The sequence below is a fragment of the Fukomys damarensis genome, unplaced genomic scaffold, assembly GCF_012274545.1.
Source record: "Fukomys damarensis isolate Sample0158 unplaced genomic scaffold, DMR_v1.0_HiC HiC_scaffold_30, whole genome shotgun sequence".
NCBI lineage: Eukaryota > Metazoa > Chordata > Mammalia > Rodentia > Bathyergidae > Fukomys > Fukomys damarensis.
In genome coordinates this window covers 66,414,504-66,429,967 of record NW_022900942.1, presented here as the reverse complement: position 1 = coordinate 66,429,967, position 15,464 = coordinate 66,414,504, and the positions used below count along the sequence as shown (strand labels likewise).

General features: G+C 44.1%; 1 protein-coding gene across 1 annotated transcript in view; it reads right to left on the bottom strand.

Moving 5' to 3' along the window:
* Rab12 (RAB12, member RAS oncogene family) overlaps nucleotides 1-15,145 on the bottom strand; it is a 29,123-nt gene extending 13,978 nt beyond the window's left edge. Inside the window, exons 1-3 of the mRNA XM_033757419.1 lie at nucleotides 14,924-15,145; nucleotides 4,081-4,193; nucleotides 3,016-3,098 (exon numbers count right to left, since the gene is read on the bottom strand). Of these exons, the coding sequence (XP_033613310.1) occupies nucleotides 3,016-3,098; nucleotides 4,081-4,193; nucleotides 14,924-15,145 (418 nt within the window). The remainder of the gene's footprint in view (nucleotides 1-3,015; nucleotides 3,099-4,080; nucleotides 4,194-14,923) is intronic.
* Between the last annotated feature and the right edge of the window lie 319 nt (nucleotides 15,146-15,464).

Here is a 15,464-nt window from a genome sequence, read left to right as displayed (position 1 = left end):
GCGCGGCCTCCTCGGCGTCCTCGCGGACCAGAGCCAGCTCCGCGGCGCCGCCCGGTGGGTGGGACGAAGTGCTCGTGTGTAAGGCGTCTCCGCCTTGGAGCGGGAACCAGAGTGGGATTGAACTTTATTGTTATCAAAGTGTGCGGCTCTCTCGGTGCAGCCAACCTGGGCCCCCGCGAGCCAGGCCGAAGGCAACACCCACCCCGGCACCGAAGAACCTTTAAGCAGGGACCAGCGACCCTGTCTTCTTGCAAAAACCAGCTCCCACCGTGCGGCTGTGGAGGACCCCCACGCAGGGTGCACATGGGAGGTGTCAGACGGACGTAGGCACGACTTTTCAGCAATACTGCAGTTTTCCAAAGCAAGACAAGCTCTGCCAAAGATTCGGAGACAGGTCTTGCTAAGTGACCAAGTTGCCCAGGCTGGGCTTGCACTTGTGATTCTCCGGCCTCAGCCTCCCGAGATGCTGAATGACAGGCGTGTGCCCCATTGCCCAGCTTTCCGAGGAAATCGTGAAGATTTTACTTCGGAGCAGCCTGGCTTCCAGCTTGACCTGCCCTGACAGAGGAGCTTGTGGGGCTGAAAACATTCTTGTCCGAAATGCGGTGTCTTCCCCAGAAAACAGTGTTGTGAGTTGCTTCCCTAGAATCACGGCTCGAAGGGTACAGCTGAAACCCGATGACCCGGTTGCCCCAGAACCCAGGCCGTGCCTGGAACCGCTTACTTCCTGGGTGCCAGACGTTTTCATAGCTGCCCACCCTGCCTGAGTGGGCTGGCTCCTTGGGCCTGGTCCCACCCCAGGCGGTGAATACGGGTACCTCAGTACCCTGCTTCCTTCCGCCACTCCGCAGCGCCCCCTTTCTTTACCACTTCCAGCGCTGTCATCGCCACCCAGGACAGAGAAGCATCAGCCTTTACAACAGCCAGAGAGAGAGGACGCAGGAACACAGTTTGCCCAGGAAAGACACGGAGTAGAGCCCTGGGCAGGGCAGCTGGAGATCAGGGACAGGGGTTCCCGGCAAGCAGGAGAATTGTGTGTCACAAAGCGGGGAGTGGCCAGAGGGCACAGTGTTCCACGACCCTCCTTTGTATGGTAGTGGAGACCCCAGCCCAGATTGTGTGGGCTCCAACAGTGCCAGGTGGCCTTGGTGACCAACGGGCACGTGTGACTGTTAAAATACTTGCCTCAGAGCAGGGCATGGTGGCACACGCCTGTAATCCAAGCACTTGGGAAGCTGAGGCAGGAGGATCGCCGTGAGTTGGAGGCTAGGGTGGGCGACATAGCAAGCTCAAGGCCGGCCTGAACTATGTTGCAAGATAGTGTTGTTGTGCCCACGTCACAAAATCCCCAAGAAGACCACCAGGAAACTCTTCTGATGTAAATACAAGAGGAGTTTATTGCAAGCTTGAGCCTGGACCCCCAGTGTCACCCATGCAGTGGCTTCAAACTAGAAGTCCCGACCCACTAATTTAGCCTATTTTTATAGGGTTTGGGTGGCTTGAAATTCTCTATTCTATTGGCTTCTTTTTTTAACCTTTTAAATCTATTGGATGTTGCTGGGGCACTTGCAAAAGTGGGAAAATGACTACATCAGGGAGGGGGCTGATTCAAAGAGAGGTCAGTGTGCCCAGGAATGCGGTGTGCTCTTCTTATCTCTATAGAGCCTCCTGTTCTTCTTCTTTGAGGTTGGAATTGCCTTTTTCCCATCCGCCAGGCTCTGTGCTTAACACAGCTAAGTAAACTAAGCAAACCGAGCACATTTTTACTGCCTGAATTCATCGGGGTCAGTTCTGGCACTTCGTTTTATGGTTTCCCACCTTAAAATGGAGTTAGTTAAGCTAGGTGGGGAGGGTTCTGGGACTAAATATCTAGGGTCCCACAGTGTCTCAAAAAACAAAATAAAACAAAGTTGGTCAAAACACTGAAAACATGTTAACTATTGATTATGAAGATATAAATGAACAGGAAAAAGTAAAATAAGTATTAATTTAAAATATTGTAGGGCCAGGGATTTAGCTCAGTGGTGCCACCGCTTGCCTCACAAGCACAAGGTCCTGAGTTCAATTCCTGGTCCACCCCCCAAATTTTAGTTTAGAACACCAGAAATATTGAGAATTAGGTGGGGTTTCAGGGGAACAATGTATCAAGATTAATTAGAATTATGCTTGTCTCCTTGTCATTTAATTTATGGTAAGAAGTGACCACCTTTCTATGAATTTTTAAAAATTAAATGTACTTTTAACTGATACACAAACACATGCAGACTGGCTCCCCCCGCCTTCCCGGCCCCTGTCCATCCTCCTCCCCTTCTCTCCCTCCCTCCCTGCCCCTCTCCGTCTGACCACCATAGACCAGAGTTGCCAGATATAACAATAGGCAATAACAGGACAGAAAACGTGAATTTATAGTCAAAATCCAGGCGTAAGGATCAGAACCCATTGAAGCTATAAAAAACAAAAAACAGGAGAACTCCAAAAATTATACACAGTGAAGCAGTATCTGTGAGGTCTAAATGTCTAAAGCAAGATAAACATATCTCCTCAAATATTTATCATTTCCTAATGGTGAAAACATTAAAAATACTTTCCTCTAGCTTTTTATTTATTTATTTATTTATTTATTTATTTATTTATTTATTTATTTATTTTTGAGGCAGGGTCTCACTATGTAGTTGAGACTGACCTGGAACTCACTAAACTCACAGCTCCTTCTGCCTCAGCCTCCCAAGTGCTGGGATTACAGGCGTGCCGCACCACCACACCTGGTTCTAGCTTTTTTGTTTTTCTTTTTTGAGACAGGGTCTTTCTAAGTAGTCCAGGCTGGACTTCAACTCACTGTATAGCCCAGGCTGGTCTTGAACTCTCTGTGATCTGTCTGCCTCAGCCTCCTAAGTGCTGGAATTACACGGCCGGCTTCCTCTAGCTTTCTGAAATGTTTAGACACTCTCTTGCCTGGTGTGGCACTCTTGTCAGGTACTATGGGAGCTGGGTCTGGTGCTGGCATGGGGTCCTCACCTGCAAGCCCCTGGTACGGGCCAGAGACACCCCCGATGGCTCCCTCTGGGCCCCAGCGTTTCACGCCTGTCCTGCCCAGAGCCCTGCTTATCACCCACAGCAGACACCCTGGTCTGGGTGAGACTGGCCAGTCCTGACCTCCAGCCTCGGTGCGCAGACCAGCTGTGCCAGGACGGGAGAGCTCAGCCGGAAGAAGGCTGAGGCTGGCACTGTGGGCAGTGCCCCTGTGGGACACACATCTTAGCCCGTGACACGTGTGTCATCGCCCCAAGGCATCACCTGGTGGTCCCCAGTCCCTTATCGTCTTTCCTACCACACCCTGAACTGTCTGGCCAGGCTGCTCCGTGAACTCCTCTGCTTCAGGTAAAGCATGCTCAAGCCCCGGGATGGAGGTGGGGGGTGAAGGCTGATTTTCTGAGCCAGTCCTCGGGTTCTAGTCTCCCTGTCAGTCAGCGGCTTGGGGAATTCATGTCACCAAAGTCTGGTCGACGAGACAGGCAGGGACCCTCCAGGAGGACGGTGGCTTTGGGTAAAATGTTACCTATTAAATTAAAAAAAAGTCCTCAGGAAGAGCCGATCCCCTCTCTGCCTCTGGACGCCCCTTGTGACTGAGAGCACGTGATGTGCCGAGGAAGAGGAGAACCCTGGGGGCGTCGTGAAGTCACCGGATTAACCAGCCGCGGAGACTTCCCACACAGCGACGTCCTACCAGGCAGGCAACCAGCTCCCCTCTTGCTGTAGCATTTGGAGCTCAGCTTTTCATTTTTTATAGCTGAAAAAATATTAGCAAATGTAGGAAGGCTCTCTTACCGATGAAGTAATACAAGAGGTAAGCTCGAGTCAGCCCTGATTAAAAAAAAGCCGGGGATGCAGCTCAGTGGCACAGTGCCCGCCTTCCGAGCACCAGGTCCTGAGCTCGAACCCTGGAACAAGAAAAAGCAAACAAACAAAACCACAAAAAACAAAAACATTGGCCCTCGGTTCTCTCCAGGGTTCTGGTTGGAATCTAAACTGGACAAGAACCGAATCTCATTTCCCCACAAGGTCAAGGCTGAGCCTAATCACCGATTTCGATTCGGTTCTCGTCCACTTCGGTTCGCGACCAGAATCACCGCAGGGACCAAGTCTAAGTCTCGTGGTCCGGCACCGACGCGGGGTGCGCTGGAGGCCGGCGCGTCCTGCGCAGGTGTCGGGAAGGGGGCGGCAGGCCGGAGGGGTGCAGGCTCGGCGGGTTTCCCAGCGTGGACTTCAAAGGACGCGCTCGCCTATGCCTGGGAGGGGTTCCAGGCTTTGTGGGGGCTGGAAACAATTCTAGGGGTTTCTCGTGAAGAAAAGAAACGTCTCGGTCCTCTTCCCGTTTGCAAAAGATCTACCTCCTGTTTCCCGTTACCTATCTTTTATTTTACTCTATTTCCCTGTACTTGGGGGTCTCTCATCCAAGAGGAACCCCGGGATGTTTGAGCCTGGGTGTTGGGTTTATTTCATAAAGGGAAAGGGAGGGGAACGGAAAAAGGAGGAGGATGTGCCCTGTACTCGGACTGCAAACGTGAACCAGTAAACATGGTAAACATTTTAAAACAGTAAACAAAGCACACTATTGAAACATAATCCACACACCACACAACTGCCCTGCCAGAGTGGAGTCTGGCACATTCACGGGGCTCTCGACACCGCCTCCCTGGACTGTAGGACCTTTCGTCTCCCACAGAGGCCGGCACCTCTTCCCGCGCAGGCAGCTCCGAGCCTATTTTCAGCCTCTAGATTTGCCTGTTGTAGACCCTTCATGTAAATGAGGCCCAGCGTTCAAAGCAGTGCCGACTACTGACGCAGAGCTGTCGAGCCCCGCAGCTTGAGCTCTGCCCCCTTCCTGCTAATGCCGTGGCCAGGGACACAGGGAGGGGAAGCAGAGGTCTCCGTCGCTCCTGCCAGCCCTGGAAGCCTGGGTCTCCTTTGCGCTCCGGTCCAGGTGGTGCAGGGCTGGGCTGCTTTCGTCGTCTTCATTTAGCTGAGAATACTTTTAAAATTCCCTTGAAATTTCCCCTGGGATTCGTCTGCTGTTTAGACTTCATTTAGTTGCCAAATATTTGGGCATTTTCCAGCTATGTGAGACTGGTTTCTAGTTTATCCGCACTGCGGTCTGGAGCAGGTACGGCTCAGTAACTAAAACCTCCGGATTCAGGTTTAATTGCAGGGCTGGCCCTCTACCAGAAATAAGTGGGTTTGGGGATGCGGTTTGCGCACCCGGTCTCTAAAAGCTTCACCATCCCTGTTCTAGTTCATACAGAGACCTGTTGTTTGCCCTTTGCATTCTAATTTTCAACGGTGATCTTTAGCTCTTCCAGGTCCTGACCATCAGTTTGGTTTATTTTTGCCCTCATGGCCAATCTCCCTCTGTCTCCTGGACTGCACAGCACCTTGGGCGTAGGGGAATAGAGGGGCACAGCCAGAAAGACATAGGGCAAGCCTGAGATGCTGACTGGCCTAGATGCACCAATCGTGACACAGTTTGTTTAGTTTTGTTTTGTTTTTTGTACCAGGGATCGAACTTGAGATCTGTGGTTGCGAGGCAGGCGGTGGAACCACTGAGCTAAATCCCCAGCCCAACAAAGTTCTTTTTATTTTATTTGAAAAAAATATTTTCCCATTAAGTTTATTGGTACATTTAAAGCACACAATACAGTTACATTTATGATTGGGATCTTGTACCTTTACACGAAATATCTTGGTTCTTGTTTTTTTCCCCATTCCCCCATCCTCCCTTCACCCCCTCCACCCTTCCCTATTTTCAAAGACTTTGTTTCCATTTTTTTTCCTTTTTCCATTCCCCTTATTTCTTTCCCCCTGCCCTTCCCACTTCTTTAGCCCATTTGTTCCTATTCCACACTATCAATTATACCATTTGAACCTTATATACACTTTCAGCTTTTCACATCAGAGAAACTATTTGGTATTTATTCAAGCGTGTCCTATTTATTTCACTTAAGAGTGTGGCCTCAATGTGCATCCATTTAGCTATAGATGTCTCTAGTTTCTCATTCTTTATGGCTGAGTAGTATTCCATTTTATAGAAAAACCACATCTTCTTTATCCTGTCTCCAGTTGATGAGCAATTGGGCTGTTTCCAAGTTTCAGCTATTATAAACTGTGTCGCTATAAATATGGGTGCACATATATCGCTGTGGTATGATTCTTTTAATTCTTTTAGAAAGATACCCAGCAGAGGGATGGCTGGGTCAAATGGGACCTCTAATCCTAGTTCTTTGGGGTATCTCCATATTGATTTCCATAGTGGTTGCACCAGTCTGCACTCCCACCAACAGTGGAGAAGGGTTCCTTTCTCCCCATGACCCTGCCAGCATTTGTTATTGGTTAATTTCTTGACAGCAGCCATTCTCTCTGGGGTGAGGTGGAATCTCAGTGTTGTTTTCATCTGCATCTCTTGAATGACCAGTGATGTGGAACATTTTTTCATATGTTTATTTGCTGCTTTTACTTCTTTGTCTGAGAAATGTCTGCTCATTTCAGATGCCCACTTTTGCACTGGGTCTTTATATTTGGGGGATCTTATTTTTTTAGTTTTTTATATATTCTAGATAGTAGTCCTTTGTCTGAGGAGCAGCTGGTAAAAATTTTTTTCTCACATTGTAGGTTGTTTCTTAGCTCTGTTGGTGGTTTCTCTTGCACTGCAAAAATTTAATAGGATGAGATCCCAGTTGTTGATTCTTTGTGCTAGTTCACATGTTGCTGAGGATTTGTTCATAAAGTCTTTTCCTATGCCAATGTCTTTGAGAGTTCTACCTAACTTATCTTCCAGTAAGTTTAGTGTTTCTGTTTTGATATTTAAATCTTTAATCCACTTGGATTTTAGTTTAATGTATGGTGAAAGGTAGGGATCTAGTTTTAATCTGTGGCAAGTTGAAATCCAGTTTTTCCAACTCAATTTATTAAAGAGGCTATCTTTCCTCCAGTGAGGATGGTTGACTCCTTTGTCAAAGATGAGGTGGTTAAGTGTGTCTGGTGTTGTTTCTGCATCTTCTAATCTATTCCACTGATCCTCAGATCTGTTTCTTTGCCAGTACCATGCTGTTTTTATCACAATGGCTTTGTAGTATAGTTTCAAGTTGGTAATTGTGATACCCCTGTGATGTCTCTGTTGCCTAGAATGGCTTTTGCTATTCTAGGATTCTTCTGGTTCCAAATGAATTTTTGGATTGTTTTCTGAAGTTCTGTGAAATATACTGTTGGGATTTCAATCAGGATTGTGTTGAATCTGTAGAGCAGTTTTGGAAGTATGGCCATTTTCACTATGTTGATTCTTTCAGAGCGCTGTAGTTTTCAGTGTAGAGGTCTTTTGTCTCCTTCATTAGATTGATTCCTAGATATTTCATTTTTTGGGGATGCTATTGTGAAAGGAATTATTTCCCTAATTTCTCTGTCAGTGAGTCTGTTATTTGTGTACAAGAGGCTATTATTAGATTTTGAGTGTTGATCTTGTATCCAGCTACTCTACTGAATCTGTCAATTAAGTCCTTTTTTTGTCAGTTAAGATCTTGAAATCTTGGGACAGTTTTTTTTTTGTGTGTGTGTGTGTGTGTGTGTGTGTTTTCTATGTAGAGTATCATATCATCAGCAAATAGTGACAATTTAGCTTCTTTTCTTATCTTTATTCCTTTTATTTCTTTCCCTTGTCTAATTGCTGTGGCTAATGTTTGTAGAACTATATTGAACAGAAGTGGTGATAGTGGACATCCTTGTCTTGTTCCTGATTTTAGTGTGAAGGTTTTCAATTTTTGACCATTTGGTAAGATATTGGCTGTTGACTTTTCATAGATAACTTTTATCAGGTTGCGATAAAGACCATCTATTCTAATTTTCTATAGGGGTTTTATCATGAATGGGTATTGAATTTTGTGAAATGCTTTTTCTGAATCTATTGAGATGATCACATGGCTTTTGTCCTTGAATCTGTTAATATAGTGTATTACATATACTGCTTTACATATGTTGAACCATCCTTGCATCCTGGGATAAATCTGACTTGGTCAGGGTGGTTGATTTTCTCGATGACCCTCTGTGTTCTGTTTGCCACTATCTTACTGAGGATTTTTGCATCTATGTTCATTAGGGAGATCGGCCTGTAGTTCTCATTTTTGGTTTGGCCTTTCCCTGGTTTTGGAATCAAAGTAATGCTTGCTTCCAGGAAAAAATTTGGAAGTGTTGCTTCCCTTTTAATTTTATTAAAAAGTTTAAAGAGTAGTGCAACAGTTCTTCTCTAAATGTCTTGTGGAGTTCAGCAGTGAAGCCATCAGGACCTAGGCTTTTCTTTGTTGGTAAATTTTTAATTTCATTTTCAATTTCACTGAACGTAATCGGGGTGTCTAGACTTTTTATATCTTCTTCATTCAACTTTGGAAGTTCATATGTATCTGGTAATCTGTCCATTTCTTCTGTATTTTCCATTTTATTAGAGTACAGCTTTTCAAAGTAGGTATTGATGATCCTCCAGATTTCTGGTGGATTGGTGGATCTGTTGTGACTTCACCTTTTTCATTCTTAATTTCATGGATTTAAGCCTTTCCTTTTTTTTTTGATAAGGTAGGCTGAGTTTATTGATTTTATTTATTCTTTGGAGAAACCAACTCTTTGATTTGCTGATTTTTTTGTATCATTTTCTTAGTCTCCATTGAATTAATTCCTGCTCTGATCTTTGTAATTTCCTCCTTTGTACAAGCTTTCAGTTTGTCATGCTCTTCTTATTCTAGGAGCTTAAATTTAAGCATTAGGCTGTTTATTTGAGCTCACTCTGTTTTCCTAGTATGGGCCTTTACTGCTATGAATTTCCCTCATAGAACTGCCTTCATTGTGTCCCATAGATTACTGTATGTTGTACTTGCATTATCATTTAATTGTAGAAACAATCTAATTTCTTCTTTAATTTCCTCTGTGACCCAATGGTTGTTCAGCAAAGTGTTATTCAATTTCCATGTGTTTGTGAAGCTCTTGTGGTTTCTTATGCTATTGACCTCCAGTTTAATTACATTATGGTCTAATATAGGGGATACCTTCAATTCCTTTGCATTTACTTAACCATGTTCTATGAGCTAGCATGTGGGCTATTTTGGAGAATGACCCATGTGCAGCCGAAAAGAATGTATATTCTGTTTACTCGGTAGACATCTACTAAGTCCATTTGTTCAAAGAATTGGTTTCAGTTCTATTATTTTGTTGTTGGTTTTTTGTCTAGATGCTTTATTTGTGACAGTGGGATTGAGATCCCTCACCATAATTGTATGTGTGCTTATTTGGCTTTTCATATCCATTAATATTTGTTCTGTATAGTTGAGGGTATTAGTATTCGGTGCATATATATTTATGATTGTCATTACTTCCTCTTGTATTACTCCCTTTACAAGGATGTAGTGGCCTTCTTTGTCTCTCTTAATGAGTTTTGGTTTGAAATCTACTCTGTCTGCAAACAAGATAGCTACTCCCACTTTTTTCTGGGCTCTTGTATGGAGAACTGTTTTCCATCCTTTTACTCTTGGTCTATGATTTTCTTTGTGGATTAAATGGTTTTCTTGAATGTAGCATATTGTTGGATTTTGCTTCTTAATCCATTCTGCCAGCCTATTTGTTTTGATTGATGAATTGAGGCCATTAACATTGATGGTTATAACTCTTATGTATTGACTTTTCATTGTCATCTTATTTTCCTGTTGTTGGTTCTCTTATTTTTTATTTTTTACCTCTCTCCCTTTAATTTCTTGCCTTGCCTGGTATATTTGTTCTGTTGGCCCTTATGGAGTTTTTCCAGGATATTATTTAGAAGTGTTTGGAGTTTGGTTTGGAGTTCATGAAATTTCTCAGGTGTTCTTTGTCATGGAAGTATCTTATTTCCCCATCAATTTTGAAAGATGGTTTTGCAGGATACATCAGTCTAGATTGGAGGTTGTTTTCTTTTAAGACTTGAAATACCTCACTCCAGGCTATCTTGACTTGAGGGTTGGTATTGAAAAATCTGCTGTTATTCTGATGGGCTTTCCTTTGCATGTGATTTGTTTCTTTTCTCTAACTGCTTACAGTATTTTGTCCTTCTGTTGGGTTTCTGGGATCTTGACTATTATATGTCTAGGTAAAGATTTTTTTTATTATGGCTATTTGGAGTCCTACATGCCTCACTTATCTGTATGTCAAATTCTTCCTCCCTGTTTGGGAAGTTTTCTGTCATTAATTCTGTGAACAGTTTTTTTAAAAATGTCGTTTGTACTTTCTCTTGATACTTCATTGACTCCTATCAGTCTTATATTAGTCTTCCTGGCATCATCTTGGTGTTGCTGGATCAATTTCTCATGATCCCTCACTGTTTTTAAGAGATCTCTCTTTTCATGGTCACTGACTTCAAGTCCTATCTTCTACATCTGAAATTCTATCTTCACATTCACTCATTCTGCTGCAAATGTTTTCAATAGAGTTTTTAATCTCCTGGATATCTGAATCTGTTTCAAGGGTTCCATTTCTTTCCTATGCTGGGCATTCATGGTTTCCATCATGGTCTAGAGGTCATTTTTTAAATCTGTTTCTGTTCTAGACTCTCTAACCATGTCTTTCATTTTTATCACCATTTCTGTGGTTATCTGGGAAATTATTTGTTTTGAATTTTTCTAGAGCCTCATTTATCTGTTTTATTACTTCCTGTGCTATCAGTTCAGGTTGTCCAGATGGTTGACTGTCAGACTTTTTCCACCTCATTTCCCCAGAGTTTACCTTTGGTGAGATGGAAGTCTGTGTTTGTGCCTTGTTTAAATGTCTTTTCATTTCTATTATTGTTGTTGGTCCTGTCCTTGGTTTAATTCCTGGGTTAATATTTCGATCTTCCAGATAAAGCTTGTCTTTAGGTTTTGAGTCTCTAATGACTCTGAGGCAATCTCATTTTCATTATACCAGGGAGGACAACTGATTAGATCAATCACAACACTAGCCCAAGTGATAAAATCAGCAACACAAAAGCAACAAGCACAGCTTAGAAAATGACAATATTTGGTAGTTATTAATCCATCACCTTTAACTGTGTGAATTAAATAAAACTCGAGGACCAGCCCAAAATATGCTTAAAGTGAATAAACTCTTCAGTATAGCAACTTTACCCTTTGGGATGGGGACTTAGAAGGAGTTGGAGGGGGAGGGACAGATGGGATAGAGAAAGGTTAGAACTGAGGCCAGGGGACACAGGAAGGTCACACAGACTCTAGGGAGCCATTGAAGAGAAGAAGACAGAATAAAATATACAGAAGAACAGAACAAACTAAAGTAATGGGGGGTTAGAGATTGTAATTACTTCCTTTTAAAATTAGTGGCAATTGAGAGAAGGAAAAAGAGAAAAGGAAAAGAAAGAAAAAAAAGAAATTTGAATTAGGACAGGAACAGAAACAAAGAGGAAGAGAACTGAAGAACAAAGGGGGGGGAGTGGGAAAGAGGGAGGGGGAAAGAAAAAGAAGTCGAAAAAGAAAAAACGAGAAAATAAAATGATAAAAATTTTAAATGATTAAAGATAAGAAAAAATATTACTTTGAAAATAAAAAACAAATAGAAATAGAGGGCCTCCTTCAAGGTGTGCTTCTGCTGACACAATAGACAGCGTGGGCAGGAGTGTGCAGGTCTAAGCTAATTAGCTTCAGCCAGCATCTGTCCCCTGAGGTTTAGGCTGATTTCTGGCTGCAAGGCCCAAGTTGAGATCTCTGTCCTCTTGCTGGGTTGAACTCTGCAAGATTCTACTGCGGGTTCCAGCTGTCTTTCCCCTGAAGGTAGACCAGGTTCTGGTGTGAGGTGCTGGTCCCTCCGATTTATGAACTATGGTGGTGTGGCGAGCCTTTATCACAGATTTTCTTCACTTTTCCAGTCAGCTTCAGTTTTCATCTAGGAGCCTCAGAGAGGCCGTCTTTCTCTTGTTTTCTGGGAGTGGGTGGGCTGGAGGCACGGACATCACTGTGTTGGCTCCTCTGCTGCGCTGGGTCAAAGGGCAACACAGTTATTTCTTGACACCAACTCACTCCTGTGCACCTCAAACTCACTGTGTGTCCGGAGCAAGACACCCCGATCTTGCAGCTTGCTGTGTGGCTAGGATAGCTCTTCTTCCACTTTCTTGGCATTTGCCACACTTTGAATAAGCTCCCACTTTGTGCTGTATCATCTTGACACCCCTGTTTTCTGCTAAAAGCCCCGCTTCTTTCTTCACCAGAGTGAGGGCAAGGACCTGGAGAGAGGTGGAGGGTCATTTTGGGGGGTCCCTACCCCCCACAACTCCCACTGCACACAACAGAGGCAGGTTCTCCTATGCTGGGACTGGCTTGTTCTGGGTCAGTTGGACAAATAGTACAGTCGTTATGGAAAATGGTCTGCAGGGTCCTCAAAGCACTTACCAGCCAGACCGTCAATGATAGAACCTCCTGTCTTGAAAGTGTACCAAAGAAAGTAAACTCGGGTCTAGAGGAACGTTCTGCCTGTGTTTATTGTAGCATCAATCACAGCAGATAAAACGTGGACTCAATCTACACATTCACTCGATGAGCGAATAAGAAGATTGTGCTATATATACACAATGGAATACAACTCAACCTTAAAAAGGAAATCTTAGCACACTGTAATCCCAGTACTTGGGAGGCAGAGGCAGGAGGGTCACCTCGATCAAGACCATTCTGGGCAACACAGTGAGTTCAAGGCTAGCCTGGAATACACAGCAAGATCCCCTCTCAAAAAGCCAAACTTCTTCCCCAAAAGAAAACTCTGCAATCTGTTTCACTTTAATACCATATTAAAAAAATAAATATCACTTTTTTTTGCTTTCTTTTGTTATGATTTGGTACACAGGGATAGAACTCCAGCCCTTGCACTTGCAAGGCAGGCGGCAGAACCACTAAGCTAAATCCCCAGCCCTCACTTAGTTGTTTTTTTTTTTTCAAGGAATTTCTCTATCTTTTGATGTTTCTGTGTGCATTGGTACATTTCATTTTTGTTAGTGCATAATTTTTCTTTTCTTTTTTTTTTTTCCTTTGGTACTGGGGATTGAACGCTGGTCCTTGCACTTGCAAGGCAGTGCATCATTTTTCTTATACTGTTAATTTTACTTACAAGTTAATGCTGATCAAATACATCTGAAAGTAAGTGGCTTAAGAAAAGATACTTTTGGCTGGCAGTCTAAGGCATGTACCTTAATTTATGGTTTCAGAGATTTCCAAATGGGTAACCCAGGGCCTGCGGTACCAACACTGCCTTTCTGAGTCCAGGCAGAGCTTTGGATTTATCAATGGCAAAGGTGTCCCTGACATATGCTCATAGTAACTGAAGCAGCAAAGTGGTTGTATTTTTTTAGTTTTTCAGACAGCCAGGTAGTTCAGGCTGTCCTTGAACTCACTGTGTAGGCCAGGCTGGCCTTGAATTTGAGTCAATCCTCCTGCCTCAGCCTCCTGAGTGCTGGGATAACATGCCTGAGTCCCACCCAGGTTAAAGTGGTCATAGAGTTCTTAAATATGGGTGAAAGTTCTGGTATCCCTGAGAGTTTGTGCCACTGTTCTGAGATGTTTGAAGAGCACAAAGCCAGGAGCAGCATGCCAGTGAGAGCAGTTGATCCTATTTTCTAGGCACATGCATGGCCTGCCAAGGTTTTCTAACTCCCATTTTCGTATCCATCTTTAAACACATGCACACAAATCCTCATTAGTCCTATTTCATTCTGGGAAAAATCCCCATGGTGCTCACACAGGGAGGACGGGACCCTTGGAAATCCAGGAATCTGACAGTAATGCTCTGCTTTATGTGGCACCATCTGGGATTTTTAACTACTGGGGATCAAATCCAGGGTCTCTCTCGTCTCACACACTGTCCTGCTGAGCTGTATCTTCAGCCTTTTTAAAAAAAATACAGTCCCAATAAATTGCTCACACTGGCCTTGGGACCTGAGATCCTCCTGCCTCAGCCTCATGAGTAGCTTGGATTAGAGGTGTGGTCCTTGTGCCAGGCACATCTGGAATTTTCTTCCAAACAAATGTGCAGTATTTTGCATTTTTTACTTTAGTCATTTATCTCACTCACAGTTTTTATTACACTTTCATGAGCTTTTGAGCATCACTAAGCACTGTGTAGCACTTTGCATTGATCCTTCTGTGTTAACGTTCCCTTGTGATGCTATTACAATTTAAATGCTGCTTCCAAGTGGAGAAAGTCCTCGCTCCCCCATTCATAAAAGCTCTTTGATGTTCTTCTGAATTCTAGACGTTGCCCAGAGGGGAAAACCTGCTTCAGGTATATAGTGAACTCAGTGTGCCAGTCCTGCATCCTGTTTCCCATACTATCTGTCTGATTGGCTGGTGGTGACATTCTTTTCCTATTTTTAAATATTTCGTATTGCTGAAAATGCACATTTCTTGGATTTCATGTTTACAAAGCCTGTGTGATGACTGCTGGTAATTCTTTGCACATCCTTGCTTTTTGATGGATTTGTTTTTATCTCTAGGGGCTCTGTTGATTTTTTTCCCCTCCGTCTGGGAGAAATGTGTGTCCTGTTTCTAAGTCCTTCTAGCCAGATGATTTTGAGGATGTTCCCACCAAGAGTTTTCCAGGATCCCAGCTTTTCAGGTTCAGCCATGGGGCCAGCAATGGCTGGGTGGAAACAGTATCGGCTTATTTACTTTGAAAACGTGCCACGAGCACATTTTGGATACACAATGAGCGCACTCGCCCTGGGGAGCTGGTCCGCAGCATACAGCACCCTCACCCTCTCCCACCCGCTCCATCCCCGGATCTGGATTTGGCTTTGGGCACCGTTTTACGCGGGAACTCAGACACACAACCCTTGAACTCGGGCCTCTTCCCAGGGCCCCCTGCCCCTTCTCCATTGACGCCCTTTTACTCCCACCTTTCTTGACTCCTTTGAAGACGTACGCAGTGACCACAGTAGCCGGAAGCTCTCCTCTTTTCCGATTCGATTCTGACTCTTCCCCGCACCCCCAGAAAGGCCCTTCTGAAGGTCCCCCGCTGCGCATTTTGACTTCACCAAAGTCGCACGCATCTTGTCCTGAGCCACAGACGCGCATCGCAGGCTCTGCGGGGTGGGCGGTGGGCAGAGGCGCCTCGGCATTTTCAATGGAAGTTTACGAAGTGCTCCTTGGGATGCAGCCCCACAGCAAAACGAGGCTTATTGGTAGTGGCTCGGTATTTTATTTTAGAATTTTAGCCTTAAAAAATCTTTAGCAAACGTCTCCATTTTAACAACACCGTTTCACTGTAAAAATTCTTCATAAGCGCACTAATTACTTGCACAATTAGAGGGCTATAAAACATTATTTAAAACACGAATGGCAAGCCAAAGTTTCTCTTCTGAGACGTGGCTTGTACCCTAATAGCAGTACATGGAAACTGGAAGTTCACTTTTATTATTCAGACACAGTAGATGCCCG